The sequence below is a fragment of the Calliphora vicina genome, chromosome 1 (assembly GCF_958450345.1).
Source record: "Calliphora vicina chromosome 1, idCalVici1.1, whole genome shotgun sequence".
Taxonomy (NCBI): Eukaryota; Metazoa; Arthropoda; class Insecta; order Diptera; family Calliphoridae; genus Calliphora; species Calliphora vicina.
In genome coordinates this window covers 110,128,559-110,148,919 of record NC_088780.1, presented here as the reverse complement: position 1 = coordinate 110,148,919, position 20,361 = coordinate 110,128,559, and the positions used below count along the sequence as shown (strand labels likewise).

At 29.3% G+C, this 20,361-nt stretch overlaps 1 protein-coding gene across 1 annotated transcript in view; it reads right to left on the bottom strand.

Annotated features, from left to right (window-relative positions):
• Positions 1 to 19,327, bottom strand: part of WASp — a 31,799-nt gene extending 12,472 nt beyond the window's left edge. The window contains exon 1 of the mRNA XM_065515485.1: positions 18,999 to 19,327. Within this exon, the coding sequence (XP_065371557.1) occupies positions 18,999 to 19,139 (141 nt within the window). The 5' untranslated portion in view covers positions 19,140 to 19,327. The remainder of the gene's footprint in view (positions 1 to 18,998) is intronic.
• Between the last annotated feature and the right edge of the window lie 1,034 nt (positions 19,328 to 20,361).

Genomic DNA, 20,361 nt, shown 5'->3' with positions numbered 1-20,361 from the left:
GTTCTGGACAGATGGGTGGATTTGCCTCCCGTGGTACACAATTTACATTTTTGTTTGAATACCTCTCAAGAGCCTTTTATCAATAGTGCCATGATTCCAAGTCGGGTTAGAAAAATGACACTGTCGGGAAAAATGACAAGTCGGGTTAGAAAATGATATGTATACATATTTCTGTGTTTATCGTGCTTCTTTTGCCATAACTGCAAATGGCTTGCCACACAATAAACTTCGTAGGGAAAAAAATTTGACCTAAATTTGTTTGCTCTAAATTCTTTAACCTAGCATTAGCTTTGGCGCACAAAGGAATCAGAGCGTGTAACTTTACGAGCTGCTTTTCTAATAGAAGTGTTCGGTGCTTTTCAAAAGAGTTGTTCTTTTGCTTTACCAATATCTGTGAGACCTATTTTCTACCTGATCCTGGTTTCTTTCAATGTTAAAGTCTTCCTTATACTGTTTAAAGGCTTTTGAAACAGTGTGACGATGAACCTTCAAATATTTTGCTACTTTTTTGAAAGTCCATATTGGATTTTTATGAAAAGTTTTAATTATTTTTTCACGTACTTTTTTTCGGTGTCCATTTTGACCGAAATAACAGTTGTAAATGAATGAGTTAAGAAAGATAATATCTTATATATTTTTAAAAGCTAACGTGATTAAAAAAATAGTAATTTGTTGCTCCAAGGATAAGTTTCGGCTGGAATAGTATGTATAAGTTTTTTCCGACCCAGTCTTTAATATGCATATTTATGCATGGTTCAGCGAAAAAGTGCATTTAATTCCAAATAATTTTAAAACACTTAGAAACTTAAGGCCCAACTATAATGTGCATAAGCTAGCTTAAGTTAATGTCAAAACCGAACGAAAAGACTGTCAAATGCTTAAGAAAATCCGAAGAAACTTTTAGATGGCCATAATGTACTTATGTGCATTTAAAACAATTTAGCCCCATTTGCACATTTATGTGCAACACGTAATTAACAAACACGTATTTCTTATTATTTTATGAAAATAAATAAATTTTCTTCATCCTTTTCATTTTATCTTTATTTTCTTTGTATACAATAAACAAACTTACGGAATGTGCGACCAGCTTCGCTCTTTGCTTAAGCAACTAAAATTTGACGAAACTCTCTTAAGTACGTTATAGTTTGTCACATACGTTTTATATGTATTCGAACAGTTGCTTAAGCTGACTTAAACTAGTGTATGCATATTATAGTTGGGCCTTTAGTTTTCAAATGAAAAGCTTGAAAACTTGTCAAGGTTATACAAATAAGCAATGATACATTTTATTTTTATACTGTCTGTCATCTAGATACTGGTTTCGGTTACGATATCAGGTTGTACTATGAGCCGAGAGCAAAGATACTTAAATATCGCAGCTTGACTTTTTATATTTATGTTTACATAAACTAACTGAGAACTGTAAGGCATTGAAGGTATATCATAAATTCCTAAAAAGAACCCAGAGAAAACACAATTGTTTGAACTTGGGTCTTCCGATTTGGACCATATTCGTTAAAGACAGTTCCATTTTTATTCTTTTAAATTTCAAAAAATTCTCGATATTATGCACTATTTAAATTTTTATAAAAATCAAGAAAATTTACATTGGCTGCACTTTTAAATACTTTTTTCATTTAAGACACTTAATTACAATAACACTAGTTTACAAGGTTTTTGCTCATGAATTGAAACATATGGGGATTTGTGTATTTAGGTCTTCTAACTTCGGAAAAAATATTAAAAAAATTCCAGGACGTCAAACTTTTGAGATATTTATTAAAAACGAAACATATAAAAATGTACATTAAATTAGGACAACAAAATTAAAAGTGAAGTGTTTAGTCCTCTTTTTATAATTATTTTCATTTGTCTCCCTCACGACACTTCAACAGTAGTCTCCTAGCATATTCTGATCCCAAAAACCTTGATAATTCCTCTCGAAAAACTTCAAATCTTGATGGATACGCTCTCCATGTTCGTCACTCATGTGTCCGAGGTTTTCCGGGAAAAAATCCACATGAGAATATAAAAAGTGAATTTTGAGGGATATATTTACACCCATCAGTTCGAAATTATGTAATAAATTCGCAACAATATCTTTGTAATTTTGACTTTACTTATTCCCCAAAAATTCTTGAACAACAAGTTTAAAAGAATTCCGTCCTGCATTTTCAACATCGGTTAATAGGCACTCAAATTTGGTATCAACCAAATTTTTTCTTCTTTGAGGACCCGCAAATATCTCTTCTTTTAGTTTAGAATCAGAAAGACTCGGGAACACGCTGCATAAATATTGAAATGCTGGTTTTGTCTTATTTAAAGCTTTTACGAAATTTGTTAATGTAAATAAGCGTTTTGCAGTGTTTGTGTTATAGGAAAACCTCGATTTGACTGAATAATTTTTCCGCAAATAACACAAAAATGGTCTGGGTTTATTTTACAATTCCTAGAAGACATTTTAAAATAGTTTTTACTTTAGAGTTTTGTATTTAATAGCGATTTATTAACCTTTATCTACAGGAAAGATGTACTTTTAAACAGTATTTATTTTTTTCCCGTTAATTTTTTTTGGAATTTGTCAAAAGAATACAACTCTGAAAGTATCTGGTAGCTTCGCCAGAGTGTTGAGTACCCAAAAACGATGTAAATACTTAATTACTACAATTCGGTACACTACAGTATGTATTAGTAGTACTCAGGGCAGGTGAAAAATAAAAACCCATATATCTCAAAATTGTGACGTATAGGTGGGAAACAAAAAATGGTCAATTATCTAGCATCCCTAGCTCTTCTCAAAAATATAAGTTTCATTCCATGAGCAAACAAAAATGTCTGATTTGTAAACTAGTGTAATCAATAAAATTTGGAGCCATATGTACACCCAGAGAAAAAACAACTTTAAATCAATATCAATAAGAAACATTAACGAAAATCTAGTAATGTTGAATTTTTTTATTTCAATCGAAATTCATCACACCTAAATCGTTTTTGTAATTGATTTCTGTTTTGAAAACTATCGTTTTTCATCACATGCCTGAATATTAATTTAATATTGAAAATTATTGATTTCGCGTATTTCAATATGGATTTTCTATTATAATGAACATTATTGAATTAATATGACGCATTCTTGTTTTTAAGTTGCAGATTTTCCCTGAGTGTATTAAAACGAATTTCGAGATCATATCAATGTCTTATAGAGACGTTCGTACTCATGTTTGTCGTCATGAAAATCGAGGTACGATCAATCCCCATTCATAATCCTGTACAATCCGCAGGTGTTCCCACTCTATTGCGAAGTGCTGTTGTGGTTGCTAAGAACACTTATAAGACATTTCCTGGTCATTATTTCTACCTTTGTAACATTCGCAAATAAGTATGCCCAGAACAGGCCATCAAGCGATAAACCCATGCACACATCGAAAAGCTAGTGTGGATGATCTTTGGCGACAGCCACCCACTCTTTCCAATGGACCCTATCACCTTCTTCTAACTAACTATCCAGTATTATTTCAAGATATTTGCATCTTTCGATAAAATCGGAACTCAGATATACATATAAAAAACTTACATTTTGATGGGATTATTTATTTAAATAACCTACCTACAAATGCAATTTGCCACTGACTGTAACATTATAATAATTGTAGTTGGCAGACATTTGTCGTCGTAGTAGCTGGAGCTGTGTATTTTATTATGCTACTACTAGCTGCTGTTGTAAGTTGGTAATAAAGTCTTCTTCATTTCATGTCTTTTTATAATTTTATTTATTTTGTGTTGCTGTACTGTTTCTAATATTATCGTTGTTGTTGTTCTTTTTGTTGTAGATAGTTGTGCCTCTAATGTGTTAATGTTCAAAGTTGGCACAATATTTATGTAATAGAGTTAAAGTTAACTTTGGTAATGTAAAATTATTGTTGTTTATGAAATGCAGCAAGGAAGTGCAATGCACAACAAAACAACATGCAGCATGTTGTTGCTTTTTTTATTTTAGTTTTTTTTATTTGTTAAGAGGGGAAATCATAAAACATTGACAATGACAATGGTGTGTTTTTTAAGTAAATATAAATACATAGGTATATCTAAACTTTAACAAATATGGAAATATACAAATGCAGTTTGTATCAAATTTGTATTGATTTATTTTTTTAATCCTTAAGTACTGAAATTCTGATTTCCTTTAGAGATGGAGCTCACCCTATAAACTTAGTATCCTTAAAGATAATTGTGATTTTTTTTTGGAACCACAATGTGTCAGAGCTATAAATAAATAATAAACTATAAATTTTATAAAGTAGGCTCTATTGTGTGTTCAACAGACACACAGATGGATGGATCGCCTTAGAATCTTATGAGGACCCAGGATGTTTTTAAATTATTTTTTTAGGTGTAGTTTGGATCTATCTTAATTTTTCAATATTGGCTAACATAAGTAAATTCTTGTGCCCGTTTTGTAATCTTATGTCTTAGAATCTTATGAGGACCCAGGATAATGTTTTAAAATTTTTTTTTACGTGTTTACGAATTTACTTATGACAAATCTTATATGTACATTTCTATAACTCTATAAATAAATTTTAACAATATGTCCTCATTGGGAAAAGGATGTAGCTAAGACCGAAATGAATTTTGTTACATTTGTGATGAATATACAGTCAAAAAGTTTAAACAACCTATAACATACTTAGTGAGAAACACCTCTTTCAATTACTTTAAAATTGAGATTAAGGCCCTGAATAAAACCTGGGTTCCATACATTATATGTAAAGTGTGTAGTGAACATTTAATACAGTGGGAAAGTGGTAAGTTATTTGAAGTTAGGTTTACCTATGATGATTGTTATTTTTGAGTTGTTAAATTGCTCGGTTGTAAAACAAAATGTTATAAACTCGCATTTGATTTCCAGAGAAAAGATCATTTTATTATAATTCATTATATAATTATATTATATAATTCATCATTAGACTTTGGGAAATATTTTTCCGAAGCTGTATTAAACTCCGTCAATAAGTATACAGTGAGTGACAATACATTAGAGAAAATTATATTCTGTTATTTCAAGATTTTCGAATATTTAAAAGCAAAATAATAATCAATTTTAATGCTGGGTTTATGTAAACATTCAATTAAGAAATTATAAAATAATTTGCAAAACTACTTCAAGATAATTTAATAGCAAGAGAGTTTAAGAAATTCCCAAAAATTACTCCCCGGAGGTTATCAATAATCTAAAATTGGAAATTAGTTCTGGTTCAATACATCAGCGCTGTGATGCCAGACATTTTTTGTAAAAATTTAAACTAAGTTTCCATTGTTTTGTGATTTACTGCAGTTATGCCAAGTGTAGGGAATTTTCCCATTTTGTAGGGTTTTGTTTTCAAAATTTCGCATGTAGGGAAAAAGGGAAAGATTTCTTACTTTTCTCGAATTGTAGGGATTTTTTGCAGTGGCAATTTAAAACTATATATTTTCCAATTATAAAATTAAAAAATATAAAATTTGTTTAAATGTATCATTAGAAACTCATAAAATAAGTTATATAACGTGGCATCTTTAATAATTACACCGCTTTTTAACTATATAGTGATTCTAGCTGCGCTGATAATTTTTGACAACTACTAGAGTAGTTTCTACAATAAATTTTCATTTGAAGTAGACATTTGTTTGGTATTGTACATTTTTTTTACATACGTACGCCATCTTTGCAGGTCTCTTTGATTTTAATAAGCAAGTTTTTAAGTAATAAATAACATTAAAAAATAACTAATTTTAGAAAAATCTAAGAAAAAATGCACAAAAAACTCTTTCAAAAACAAAAACCCAAACAATTTCGAAATCCGCTTAAGCCTTTTTTGCTGAACACAACTTAGCTTTTCAAATTTGAAAAAAGTAGTGTAGGGAAAAATGTAGGATTAATAAAAAGTGGGTGTAGGTGAAAAAGGGATTTTTTTCATGAGCTTAGGGATTTCTGAAAAAATCTCCTGGCATCACTGATTTACTGTTCTTGAACATAAAACCACTGCTCTGGACCTTTGCAAATTCTACAGTGACCTAAGTTTCCTCGTGCAATACACAACATTTGCCATATATGGATATTTTTAAACTTTAAATGTTATAAGCTCAACATTAGCTATAATTTAATTTATATATGTATGTAAGTTTAAGAACATTTTATATACAATACCCACCCAGAAATCATTGATTGAGCTCTCAAAAGCATTTTCTTCACCTTGATAACAATTAAAGTTTCACTATTGTTTATGACTAAAAATAATTAAAATAAAGATGATTTGGCAAAAATTACTAAATCAAATCTATGTATTTTATAATTTTAAACTGTTTATTAATGCATTTTGTGACAAATGAAACACATGTCAACATTTAATTGACACAATTCTTAAATTACATATAAATTGACACAAAATGTGTAAACACTATAAACATACAAACAATTACTAATTAAAATATTCATACAATTCATTCATTCATTAATATGTTTTAAACAATCGAGTATGAATTCGTTTCAATATGTTAATAACGTATTACAGAGCTGGGACTTGTCCATTAAATAGGTACATATATACGGATAACAATGTAATTGTTATGAAATTTTCCAATATTCCAATTTGTTTGTAATTTTCATGGCCCAGTTTATTATTTACTATAGCATGTGCATTTAAATTAAAATATAACAAATAATAACGAAATTTATGAATTCATTGTCAAGTGTGTTAAACAAACAAATCAAACAACAAAATTATATTGTTTTTAAAAAATTTTTGCAGTGTAAAGAAAAATGAATATGTTTACTATGAAATGGGTTGGTTGAGTAAGTTTTAGTCATATATCTTTTATTATCATGATAAGATAGACATTAATTATAACAAGGGTATTGTTATTATTATTTTTTTTTTTGCAAATTATAGACAAGTTTTTGGCCAAATATCTTTGTATTTAAAACAAAGAAAAACCCTTGTGATATCATTTGTTATAATATTGTATGTATGTTTTACAAAAGCTTACCACAAAGTATTAGAAATATAGAAAACAATTTTTGATAAGAAATTCTTATCTAAGTTATATACACATCTGCTCAAAATAATAGATACACCTAATTGGAAGAAATTTAAATGGCGGTAACATTGAAAATTTCCTCGCAAGCGTTAAGAATACATCATATTATTAAAATTTCTATCTGGCAATGTCATGTCAGTCAAAAATCTGGCAACTATTTGCTTTCATGTTGATTTTTAAAAACGAATTTATTTGAATTACAAAAAATTATTTGCTCATAAAAATAGATACACATCAGTAATTTGTAATTTGTTTATATACAATTTTTTTTTGTGCAATTTTTTGTTCCTATTTACGTGAAACAGTAAGTATAATTTAAATTTTAGCAACAATTTTATAAAAAATAGGACTCTTTTGAAGAAAATGGGACGAAATCATCATTGTACCGAAGATGAGAAAAAAATTGTTCAAACGATGAGAAATCAAGGAAAATCATTTTGTCCAAAATGCTTTATCTAAAAAACAAAAAAGAGAAACTCGCGGTAGACCAAAGAAAACCAGTCCAGAAACAGATAGGCGGATCGTCCTTATGGTTAAAAAAGACCCTTTCATATCATCGAAAGCTATTTCTGCGGAGCTATGTAACGAAATCAGTCCACAAACAGTTCGTCGTCGTCTTTTACAAGCTAAATTGCCGGGAAGAATTGCCAGAAAAGTGCCACTAATGCGCCAAAAAAATATCAAGACAAGATTAGAATTTGCTAAAGAGCACTTACAATGGTCCGGGTGTGAAGGCGAAAAAAAATGGAGAAATATTTTATGGAGCGACGAAACACAAATAAATTTGTTTGGAAACGACTGCCAAAGAATTGTACGCCGACCAAAAGGAAAAGAATTCCACGTTAAATTTACAAAAAAGACGGTAAAACATGGCGGGGGAAACATAATGGTTTGGGGTTGCTTTTCATGGAATGGTGTTGGTCCGATATTCCGAATAGAAGATACCATGAATGCTAGTGGGTATAGAGACATATTGGAAAACGTAATGCTTCCATATGCATCGGAAAATATGCCATTAATATGGACATTCCAGCAGGACAACGACCCAAAACATAGTTCAAGATTAGTTAAAAACTGGTTCTTGGAGAATAACGTACCTGTTTTAAGCTGGCCCAGCCAATCCCCTGATTTAAACCCAATAGAAAACTTGTGGAGTGAATTAAAGATAAGGCTTTCGAAGGAAGTTTTCAAAAATAAAGACGATTTATGGGAGAAAACGCTAAAAATATGGTACGAGATTCCATTGGAGAAGTGTCAGAACTTGATATCCAGTATGCCCAGAAGAGTGGAGAAAGTTTTACAAAACAAAGGTGGATATACTGGATACTAGCTTTACTTTAATAATAAACTAATTTTTTTAAGATAAAATTTATTAGCTTTTGTTTAATAAGAATTTTTAAAAATGTATCTATTATTATGAGCACCAAATTTTTCGAAATTTAAGAAATTTAATTTACTTTATAATATTTATTATTTATTATGAAATATTTTGTTTTTGTTTTTTACTCTCCTTTTAACTATAAATAAAAATTGACTGAATTTTTTTTATAATTTTACAATATACCATTATTTTTTTTCGTTTTTAAAAAATAAATTTTGGTGTATCTATTATTTTGAGCAGATGTGTATATTGATAAATAAATGAATATTTTTACTTGAAAGTTGGTCATTTAAAAATTATATTTTTCAAATAATACTATTTGTAAAATTTGTAAGATATTTTAGATTTTAATTATAATATAGTAATTGTAACCTTAAGATAAAGAATTTTTTTACTAGAATTCATTCGATTTATTTCGTTCAACTAAATAAATAAGCATTAATGAAACAGACATTTCATAACAAGACATTTAGGTACTGTAGGTAAATAAATAGGTACTGCACATCTGTTTGTCGACCAAAATTCACTATTTTTATGTAAGGATTGCCTCGTTAAAAAGGCACTTCACAATTTAAATAATTTATTTTATTTGCTTTTTTAATTCGCAAAATAGAGAAAAAGTGCTTCAATAAAACAACTCAGCTAATTTGGAATAATTGATAGGGAATGATCTCAAAACTGAAATGGTGAAGTTTTAAGGTCTCAACTAAACATGTAAAGGAGGGAGTGAATAGGTAATCCTTATGTTGGACAAAATTAACTTTAAAATTACTGTTTTTTTGGAGGGGGGCCTTAAATGGGAGCTATGACTAATAATGATGCATAAAGTCGTAACCACAATGTGTTTGCGAAAAATGGATCTTCATTTATGCTGCACAAATGCCAAAAATTGTTTTTATGAGTATCATCGTAGAAAGTAAATCATATTTTCTTACTTTTTACATCTTATTGTTTTTTACAAATAAACCGGCAACAGTGCCCTGAGGCACTCTTCACTTTTATGCACCTGGTTCCTAATCTTAATTTGCAAATTAGTTTTTAAAGTTTGCGAATTAGAGGGTTAAAGTTTTAAGTCTACTTTTTTACTAAATAATTTAAGGTGTTTCCACCACACAGCAATATTTTTAAAGTTTTATTAATTAATTAGATATTGTGTTATTATATTATGTTAATCTGTTTTTTTTTTGTTTATTCTGTTAATAATTAAAATCATTATTTGTATGCTGACTAAATATCTAAAGCAATTGGCCATTTATATACATATGTTATATTTTTTAATCTTTTAGGTACCATTAAAGTTAACTTTTACTATTACGAACATAAAGACATTTTATAATTTTTTTCCGAATCGTTGGTCACAACGTTAAGATTGCATCCACAAAAATGTACCATGCGATGTGAATTTAATACCGGACCTATGGTTGGATCGTATTTTTTCATTGATGCAATTGATCGCCATGTTGCGGCCAATGGCATATGTAATCGTCTAATGTTGGAAGACAATCTTTAGCCAGAATTGGATGGACTTGAAATTATTGGCATGTGGTTTCAACAATAAGGTGTCACATGCCTCATGCCTCATGCCGACCTCGATTATGCTGTTTAAAGTGAATTGGATGAACTTGAAATCAGTAATATGAAGTGTAAGTTCTGTAATAGCGGACCTGTAATTTGATCGTATTTTTTCGTTGATGAAAGTGATCGTCATGTTACGGTCAATGGCGTATACAATCTTCCCATGTTGGTCTGCTGATCTTTTGACGGGTAAGTTTTGTAACTTGTATACTGTTTAAATTGTTGTTTTTTGTTCAAGTAAAAATAATTACTGATTAAAAATTAATACAAATTTGTCATTTAAAAACGCAGTTATACTTTTGTAAAAACAAGCTAACTGGAAATATTTAATATTTTTTTATTCCATCTTTTCCATCATTTTGTATTAGAAACTCAATTTTCATTAAAAGTGAACATGGAACTTTCCCCCCTAAGATAACCTATAAAATATTTATTATCTATCAAATATGTATATGGAATTGCTTATAAAATTCTTGATGAAAAGATTAGATAAACATTCGCAAAAAAAAAACTTTATTTATATTCTGATTAAATGGAAAGTTTAATGATGATTAATTTCAATTTCGAATTGTTTAATTTGAAAATATAAAATATGTACACTAGAGTTGGACAAAAAATTGTAGGTGTGAACTGATACTACGAAGAATTCTAAGCAACTTTGCCCTAGAAAAAATAGGCGTAAATTTGATTTAGAACTTGTGGAAAATCAAAAATATGTTTCATAATGTTATTGGTTGAATTTTAATAAAAACAAGTAAGAAAGTATTGTCGGTCAAGCCCGACAATAGCTCTTATATAAGGCGGAAGTGGGCTTTATATAGGAGCTATGTCCAATTATGAACAGATCTCCATGAAATTAGGTCGCGTGATTTATTTCTATATGAAATTTCTTTAAGTTAAATTTTATTTGCATACCAACATTTGTAAGAGATTTATGCTAGATAAATTAATTTTCGGAAGTAGGACTTGTACGGGCGGACATTTGCATGGCGACTAGTTAAAATAATTGGCCGATTTTCCTCACTATGGCTGTGTAGGTTAAAAAAACTTTTTCGTAATTGAAAATAAATAAAATTGAAAATGTGACTTGAATTTAGTATTAACACTAAAGTTATAGAAATATTTAAAACTTTCCCAACTGTTGACAAAGTGTTGTAATATGATTAAAACTAAGTGTCCTACTACTCATATGAACTATTCCCCAATAAAAGCTATAAAATAACCAAAATTATTTTAAAAATAGGAAATATTTGCACAAAAATTATAAAATGTTTGTGCTATAATAAAAAACGTGATTTTTCATACATTTCATTATAGAAATCAAGCGTATTTCAAAAAATAAATAAAATAAATACCATAAATAGAATAATTAAATAAAAAATAAACACATTCTAAATACACTAATAAGAGCATTAAATTATATCTTCAACAGACAACCCACGTTTCATGCGCTACTTGTTTGAAACAAGAAAATAAAAAAAGCGCCAAATAGTTTTATTCACATTCGCAGATTATGTTAAATTAAATACAGTTTATATTCAACAAAATATAATAGAAACACTATATTATTCTTATAAAGATAAAATCCTATACGAATAACACCATTTCCAAGCAGATTTTACAACAAATAAGATTTCTAAAACTGATTATAGTTAGCTTTGATTAAAAATTGTTTTTTTAAAGGAAATTCCCTAAAATTATTTAAATAAATTTTCTAAATTAATTAAGTTTTAGAAATTCATAATGTAAATGGTTTAGTGTGTAATATGGATTTTTGTTGATTCTTTTGCTTTTATATTTTTGTTATAAATGGCCTAAAACACAAAAGTTGTTTTACCTCAAAAGGTTGCGTTATAAAAATTTTTTTTGACCAAAACTTAAAAAAAACGTATGTATATAATTTTCCGTATGTCAAACGTGTGTATGTTTTTATGCTAATACTTAACGCCATTATACTAAGGACTGAGATCGAAAAAACGTTTTTCATTAAAACTTTTACCCCAAGTATTATGTGATTTTTTATTAAACAGTACCGGGAGAACTTGTCCGATGATAGATAAAGGGTGTCACGAATTGAGTTGTCATTCTTTGACATTTATTTAGTACAAACATGGGAAATATTAACCATGGAACGCTGCACTCGTGAATAACAAACGACAGCGTAGATCCACTCTTTGGAACGACCAGAGTCTCACACGGCCAAAGATTTTTAATACAGCGATAGCTACAGTGAGCCTCAAAAGTGAGTAAACACCAAAAAATATTTGATTTTTTTTTAAGATAATGAAAATCCTAAAATTTGTTCACCGATTAAAATTTTAATGTTTCGGTTTGTTGGATATTGAGTTGAATAATAAATTCGGTTGTGAAAAAAAGATTTTAGTCGGACTATTATGATTTTCACGATCCTAAAAAATCAAAAAATTCTCCGGTGTTTACTCACTTTTCAGGCTGTGTGTATATCAACCGATTTTTTTTTTTATCCAGGTATGAACTTTAGACAACAACAACAACTGTTTTTTTGTGTCCACAATTAACAACAGTGACTGCAAAACGGCTCATGAGCCACGAAGCCAGTCGGCCAAATAATTCAGTTGTTGCAGGAGAAATTTCCCGGGCGCATATTTCACAATTTTATCTCAGACCATTTGATAGATCAGGTTTACGTGAAAAAACACAACATCAACTATGCTCTGAAAGATGGAATTTGACTCTTCATTGACGAGATAAGCGAAGCGTTGCCTCAAAATGTTGTTAACATTTTTGTGAAAAGAGTGGACTCCTGCCGAGGTGTAAATTTGCCCTACGCTATTTTCGATTAAGTAGAAATTTGTAAACGATTATGGCATACAATAGGCCAAGTTACACAGACATACAAAAATAATGAAGTAAAAATACCTGGAAAGTGATACTATTTCTCTGATAGGTGTTATTGAGTTTATTATACAATAGTTATATTGTCGTTTAAAATTTTTGTATGAAAACTGTCAGTATAACTATTAGTTAATACATAACCAGACTTCGTGTTACTGGGGGTAAGCCAGTAACATAGTTGAATATAAATTGATTTTAACTGAGGCTGGTGAAACAATTAAACAAAATATATGTTTGCTGGATAAATACACAGATAACTCAAGGTACTTAAGTTATCTTATTGAATTGTTCGAGTATATTTGTATTACGGTAGTACTACTTTATTAACATCATCATTGGTACTATTTATGAAGCAATTTATACACACTTTATTTTCAACAGAAAAAAGTAAATAAACAAAAATTATGAAACCATTTAAATCGATTCAAAATCACACATTTTTCTTTTGTATACAAATAACTACAACGGTTTTTATGTCCAAATAAAAAAATATTGCGTATTTACTTTAGTTTTAATGTTCAAATGTTTATTAGAGTTAATAAGTAAGCATATAAGCGCTGGTTTAAATATTTCCTTTGTAGTTACAAAAGTACCACGGCAAATTAAAGTGATAGAAAACCTGAATGACTATTATAGTAATTAGAAAGTTTTTTTTATTAAGTGGTAATTAATCATATATTTAGTTGTTTTACAACACAGTTGAATGCTATTATTAATAATTTTATTTAAAATAGTATCTTTATATTGAATTTAAAGTAATTTAGTCCTCTTTAACCCTTTCCGTCCCCGCCTACACAAATGTGTAGGTAAATTTAAAGTATTTTGTATAGACATTTATAGATTTTGTACGGTTTTTTCTTACTGTTTTAAATGTCTCAATATAATGTGTTATTTCTTACATATTTTTGTGCGATTTACTTTAGTATTTTGTGTACGAGTGCAAGAAATTTTATCGAAAAGTTCACTGAAATCCGCAAATTTTGAAATTGCTTGGGACGGAAAGGGTTAAGGCCTTAATACGAATAAAACTGTTTCTTAGAAATTCTACAACGCACGAGCCAATTGTTTGTTTTTTCTAATGATATTTAAATAGCTAAGTTTTAAATTTAATCACATGACTTTGATTGACATGTGTTTCTATTTAAAAAACAAACAAAAAAAAAAAAACATTTCTTAACTTAATAGTGTTTAAATACACATTTTTGTTGTCTTTAAAGAAAGTGAATCTTTTGAACAGACTTTAACTACTGTTTATTTATAAATCAAGTGAAATTATTCAGAAATGATCTACCTATGTATCTGTTATAAATATTGACTATCAAGAACTCAAGAATAAATGCAAAAATATTAAAAAAAATATACTAATAAAATGTTCCCAAAAATTCATGCCAGATTTGAGTTTGCCGGCATTTGAGAAATAAGGTGTTGCCAACCAATATTTCAATAATAATGAAATGAACACTAATGAAAGTTTGGCGGCCACACTTTCGCGGAAAATCATAATAAGCAAATGAAGCTCATTTTCACAGTAGATGGCTTTGCCACCGACAAGAAAAACTATTAGAAAGAGAGGAAATAATGTCACCTTAGTGGATTGCGAAAATAACGACTAGCCTTTAAAAAGGCTAAACGAAATATCAACTGGGCCTCACTAAATGTTTTTAAGAAAGCCAATAGGAAAACTAAACGTCAGTCATGGAGGAATTTCTACAGAAATGCGAAAAGCGTGCATTGGAATAACTAATGGAATTAGTTATAGAAACGTGTACACTCTTGATTCAGTGATCAGAGTTGACTGCCTAGTTCGAGTGATTTAACACCATTGGATTTATTTTTATAGTATTATTCGTGCATTTAGGAGGTAATTCAACGCAGCATCAACGAAATTCACCCACATTTATTCAAATTAATAATAGAAAATTTCGACAGAAGAGTTTGGATGTGCCAAACTAATGAAAAAAATGTTTTTAATTGAAATCGATTAACCACATATGTATATACAATATTTTTAATTCGTCGTTTTTGTATTGAGGTCAAGGAATTGCGTTAATTATACCGTTTTAGTACGGTATATTTACTGGGCGACGTAAAGTATTTTTGTGGTCATGAGGATGCTGACCATGTGCGGGACGGCTTAATTTATACTGCTGTAGTCGACATTAAGCCAGTTGCTCCATTAAAAATTCAATTGTGCCACAAATAAACTCATTTTCGCTACAAGTTTTTCTTTGTATTTGGTATTAACTGAGGACGGATTCCAAGCGCGAAATTCATGGGATATCCTGCAACCAAGGAATTGATTAAATCTCTAGTAATGTCGTTAAAAGCTGTCATGTACCTTAAAATCTCCAATCAATGTCATTCCTGACATATCTCGATGTTGTAGTTAGGATGACATCCCAGGAAGAACTACTTTGTTAATATGACAAAACCATTAGAATTTTCGTTTCTTGCATTCAGAAGGGATAACTTTAGGAACCACTTCCGATGTTTGTCTAGTTGACGTAGCATAGACTGCCATTTTATTTGTTGAAAGACTCCTCCACCGTGAAAATATTCTAATTTGTTAACGGAATTCTCCTATGGGCGTTACTTGCGTACATATGAAGTAGTGTTTTTGATTTTTGTTTCAGTGCCGCCGAAATATGCCTGAATGAAGTATAAATATCCCTTATCAAAAACTGTAAAGATGGCGCCTGTATGATCGGTTCATTTCTTACAGGGACAATAATATTTATACCAGAACTTTTGATATGACTAGGAATAGTGAGGCGAAGGCTTTCCCGCTAACTCCTCATAACATAATTTTATGCAATATTATATACAATATTATTTATGTTATGCCTACTATACATTTTTGTTTTATTTTCTACTAAATATGAACATTTCATAATGTAAAAATATTGAATCGATATTTGCGGATAAAGGCTTAAAAAATGCCCTATACAAATAAGCTACATGAAATCATTTCCATTTTAATATTTTTTGCTGCAAAATCTTTTATTTCCTTTTTTGCCATTACAAGAACAATGTGTAATCAGCAAATATTATTTCAAGGATGACTTTCAACTGCAAATAAATTGTAACTAAAGAAACTACTAATATTTATTTTAGCAAGACCAACTAACAAACAAAAATTGCATGATCTTTAACATTAAATATGAATGTTTAAAAAGTAAAATAAATACTAGTTACATGAAGAAGGAGAAGAACTTGTTATAATAACCCATATTTTGATAGACATTATGACGCTACACAAATGCTGCTGTATTATAATCTGGAGGAAAAAAGTAAAATTGTTATAGAAACGTGCCAAAAAAGTTGCTAGAGAGAAAAGTGATGCACGAAAACATTATTTATTTTTTTTACTTATATTTTTGGCAACATCAACAAATAAATAAGTTTTCTTAAAAAAATGATTATTTTTTCTAACTAAAGTATAAAATCGAAATTTCACATGGAGATATTTGTATAAGGTATTTTTCTTGTTTTTTATATTTTCAATAAATGTGTTTCGTTGACGCCAAAGCAATCAAATTAACTAGATTTGTAGTTCTTTGGCATAAAACTATTTTTAAAAATGCAGTTTCTCATGTAAGAAGTACATATACAGCATCATATATCCTCAAATATGTTCTGCATTACAAAAAGGCTTGAGTATATGTATTGAATGGCAGGAAGTCTTGTGCTCAAAAAGGAAATTAAACTTACATTTTCTTTTCGTTGCTTGACTTGGCCTAAGAATTTTAAATAGAGTATAAGCAAAAATCATCATGATTAATTCCAACAATATTAAAGATGATTTTTTAGATTAGAATTGATATTCTTTTTTTAGAACAAAATTATATACATATTCCTAAAAATATTTAAAAGTGGGTTGTGTAAATATACTTTTTATGGTTCCCACATAAATATCAATGATGAATCTCTTCAATTTCACTTTAAACGAATTACTGTGTAATTCGATTCGAAAAAACAATCATTCGAATTTGTATGTCCTTGCATTGAATCATAGGTCTACCTTGCATTGAATTAAAGGTCTGCGCGATCTTAGAGAGCGACATCTCTAAGTCTCTGAATATGAAGTTGCCTCTTCTCTAAAGTATCTGCGACACAGCTGATCTGTCTTGCTGAACCAAAATCCAGTAAAGTCGACATCTATTTAAGAGCTTCTGGGCATACAAGTCCCATGTTCAATATAAGATTGTTCTGTTCAAACATAAAGCCCCTTCACTCATGTCTCGAATTCGTAAACCCGGAATGATTGTTTTCTATCAGTTAATCAATGTCAACGAAAGGTCTGGCTTTGCAATAGTTAATATTGTCTGAGAGTTTTCACAGACAATCATATACAAAATTCCGTTGGTTCTAGTTGTAGACTTGACATCAAATTGAACGAGTTTGCCTGGGTAATTGCAGCTCACCATCCACAATAGCGGGAGGATGCTCAGTAAGGATTTTATTGCATATGTAGCAAGGTTGGCTATCGATTCGAAACGGCAACTAGGTAACGATAACGCTTATTAGGTATTTTGGGTTATTTCGGTAACGGATAAATAAGCGGCCAATTTCTTTATATGTCGCTACAATCGTCTCCTAGCCCATGCCCCATGAGGAGCCAAGGAGAGCTTTTATGACTTTGTTTCGAGATTTAAATTTCTGGTTGATATAAGTAGCGTGCGAGGAAGAGAATAAACTTAGAATCTTCGGGTTATGTACCATGGAGATAACGTTGCCTTCGATTAAGATGTTGAGTTCCATCCATACTTCCTTAGTCCCTGAAGTGAAAAGGTAGATTGTGAGCTTGAAAACTTGACGTTTAAGTTTCTGAAGATAGTCAGGTTTTTACACTATATTAACATGCGACACCTGGGGCTGCAGGAAGTTTGGAAAGATAAATGTTGAACAGAACAGAAATGACAATACCCTGCAGAACTCAACAAACGCTTGATTTCCACATAGATAGTTCGAGATTCAGCATGTGACATCGTTTGGTAGAGTTGATTTCATGATATTATTAATCAGCATGGAGTGGACAACCGAATCAAATCCTAAATCCAAACTGCAATAATAGTGCTAATTGAGGACACAAGCGATCTGGTTAGTTATCAAAATATAAGTAGTAACCCTAGTATCAAAATTTGTTCAAAGATAGCTATCAAGGACAAGTAAAGTCACAATGCTATCGATTTGTTATAATAAAGTTTAAACAAAATTAATAAAAAAAACATCGAACAAGATAAAGAGTACGACATTGCTGATAAAACCAACTATAATAAACTACTTAAAAAAAAGAAAATTCAATAATAAAAACTTACAATGGAAATAGATTACTAAACACAAACATTAATCAAAATTTAATTTAAGTAGAAATTTGTGACCGATTATTGAAAAAATAAAAACTAAAAAATCTTTAAATTTAGGATTGTCAATTATTCGAGTTTAATTTTGATCAAATAAAAGGAAATTTTTTTTATTATTCAAGTTATCGATTAGTCAATAAAAAATATTATTCCAATAATTTAATAAATTGTTAACAATAAAGAAATATATACAAAATTAATAAAATATACATGAAAATAATAAAAATCGTATATACATATATAAATATAAGTTGGTCAAGTTATATATTTTTATATGAATTTTATCTCGATTCTTATTTCGAGAGTACTTATTTGTGGTACAATTTTAACCATATTTAGCAATATAATCTTGAGATACAGACAACATATTTGAGCCAAATTTTATTCCGATTTTAGGGTTTTCAACATATTCATGAAATTTTAAGATCAGTTCAGTATTTGTGTTTTATATAAGATTGTAGAAACTAGTTTCTAATAAAATTCCAGTGATGAACAAATCTTTTTAATATTATAAATTTATAATTGGTTTTGTTTCTTCAATATTTGTATTTATATAAACTATAACTTAAAAGCTGAGCTCGAAAATAAATGAAAAATTTGTATTCATTCGAATATAATTATTTTTTTCTTCGATCATTCGAAAAAAAAAATTATGAATCAATAACGCAAAACTAAAGCATAAAATATAGCAAGTTCGTATTATTCATTAAGCAGTTCTCACTCACCTGACATTTACGTCCCAACATACGAAACACAGCCTCATTTTCATCTTGTGTCAGCAACGAACTAGACGTATTAAGTTTGGGCCGCATGGTAGGAGGTGCCGACTGACCTCCTTCCTGTGGTGGTCGCATATTTCTGCTCATTTGAGCTTAATTTTATTATTTATTTGTTTCTTGTGGTTTTACAATATGTATTAAACGTTCGCAGCAATTGTTTATTTGTTATTTCAATTTATATGTGATTTATTTTATTTTAATTCCAACACACATACACGTAAGCACGCATTCACACAAACAATCAGTTTAGTAACGTCGAACGTTGTTGTATTTTTTTTTGAACTAATTTCAAACAAAAAACAGAACAAATATAAAAAACATTAATTTATTAAGAATATTATTAAATTATAATAAAATAAATAAAACAATTGCTTAGGTGCGGTTACATTTATTAGAGTAATATGTTAAATTTATAAATGAGAGGAACGGATGATGCATGTGTGTGATATAATAATAATAATAAAGTTGTTAAGCAAAATAAAACGGATTTAAATAAATTGATTGTGAACATTCTTTATACGCTGAATATTATGAATGTAATTGTTAAATGCATATAAATTTAGAGAGATTTTAGCTGTCAAATATGTGTGACTAGTATGACCAATTTAGCAATTTAGTTAGATTTCTTTAGATTTTTTCAGATTTTAATCTGGATTGGGGCAGTTTTTAGGACTTTTCTTCCTAATTATAAAAACGAAACTATGAGCAGTTACAAGATGCCAACTGAGAATAAGAGTGAGTGAAAATACAATGGAAACATTTTATATTCCATAATCTCAGTTTTCAAAAACGTTTTCCAATATAAATGTATATTTGTAAGATTAATTTAAAATTACTAGGTTCTCTATATAGATATAGGAAATTTTAGTGTTTCACAAGGAAAGTCTAAACCAAAAATAATATATAAGAAAACAATGTACAAAGCATCATGTTTTACCGTTATTTAAAAATTTATTTTGATAGAGTCAAGATTAGTGAAAATTTAGAAACCAAAAAAATAAACGATTTTAATGCTGAATTTATCAAAAAACTTTTACACGCTGTAAAAGCTTACATATGTAATTGTACAAAATATGATACAAATTTTGAAAAAAGTAAAACAATATAGTAAATTCAAAAGTATCCCTGCTTCTTTGTTAGATTTCTGTAATCTTTTACTTTTCGTAGCTATAATGTAAGCTATGGTATCCTAGAATGCACAATTCTTTGCTGGGTAGCAATAGGTATGTTATAACTACAGAAGCCAGGTCATGTCCGTGAATCACATTCTATATATTTGCTCAAAAAATAATATGCAGTAATTCAAAGT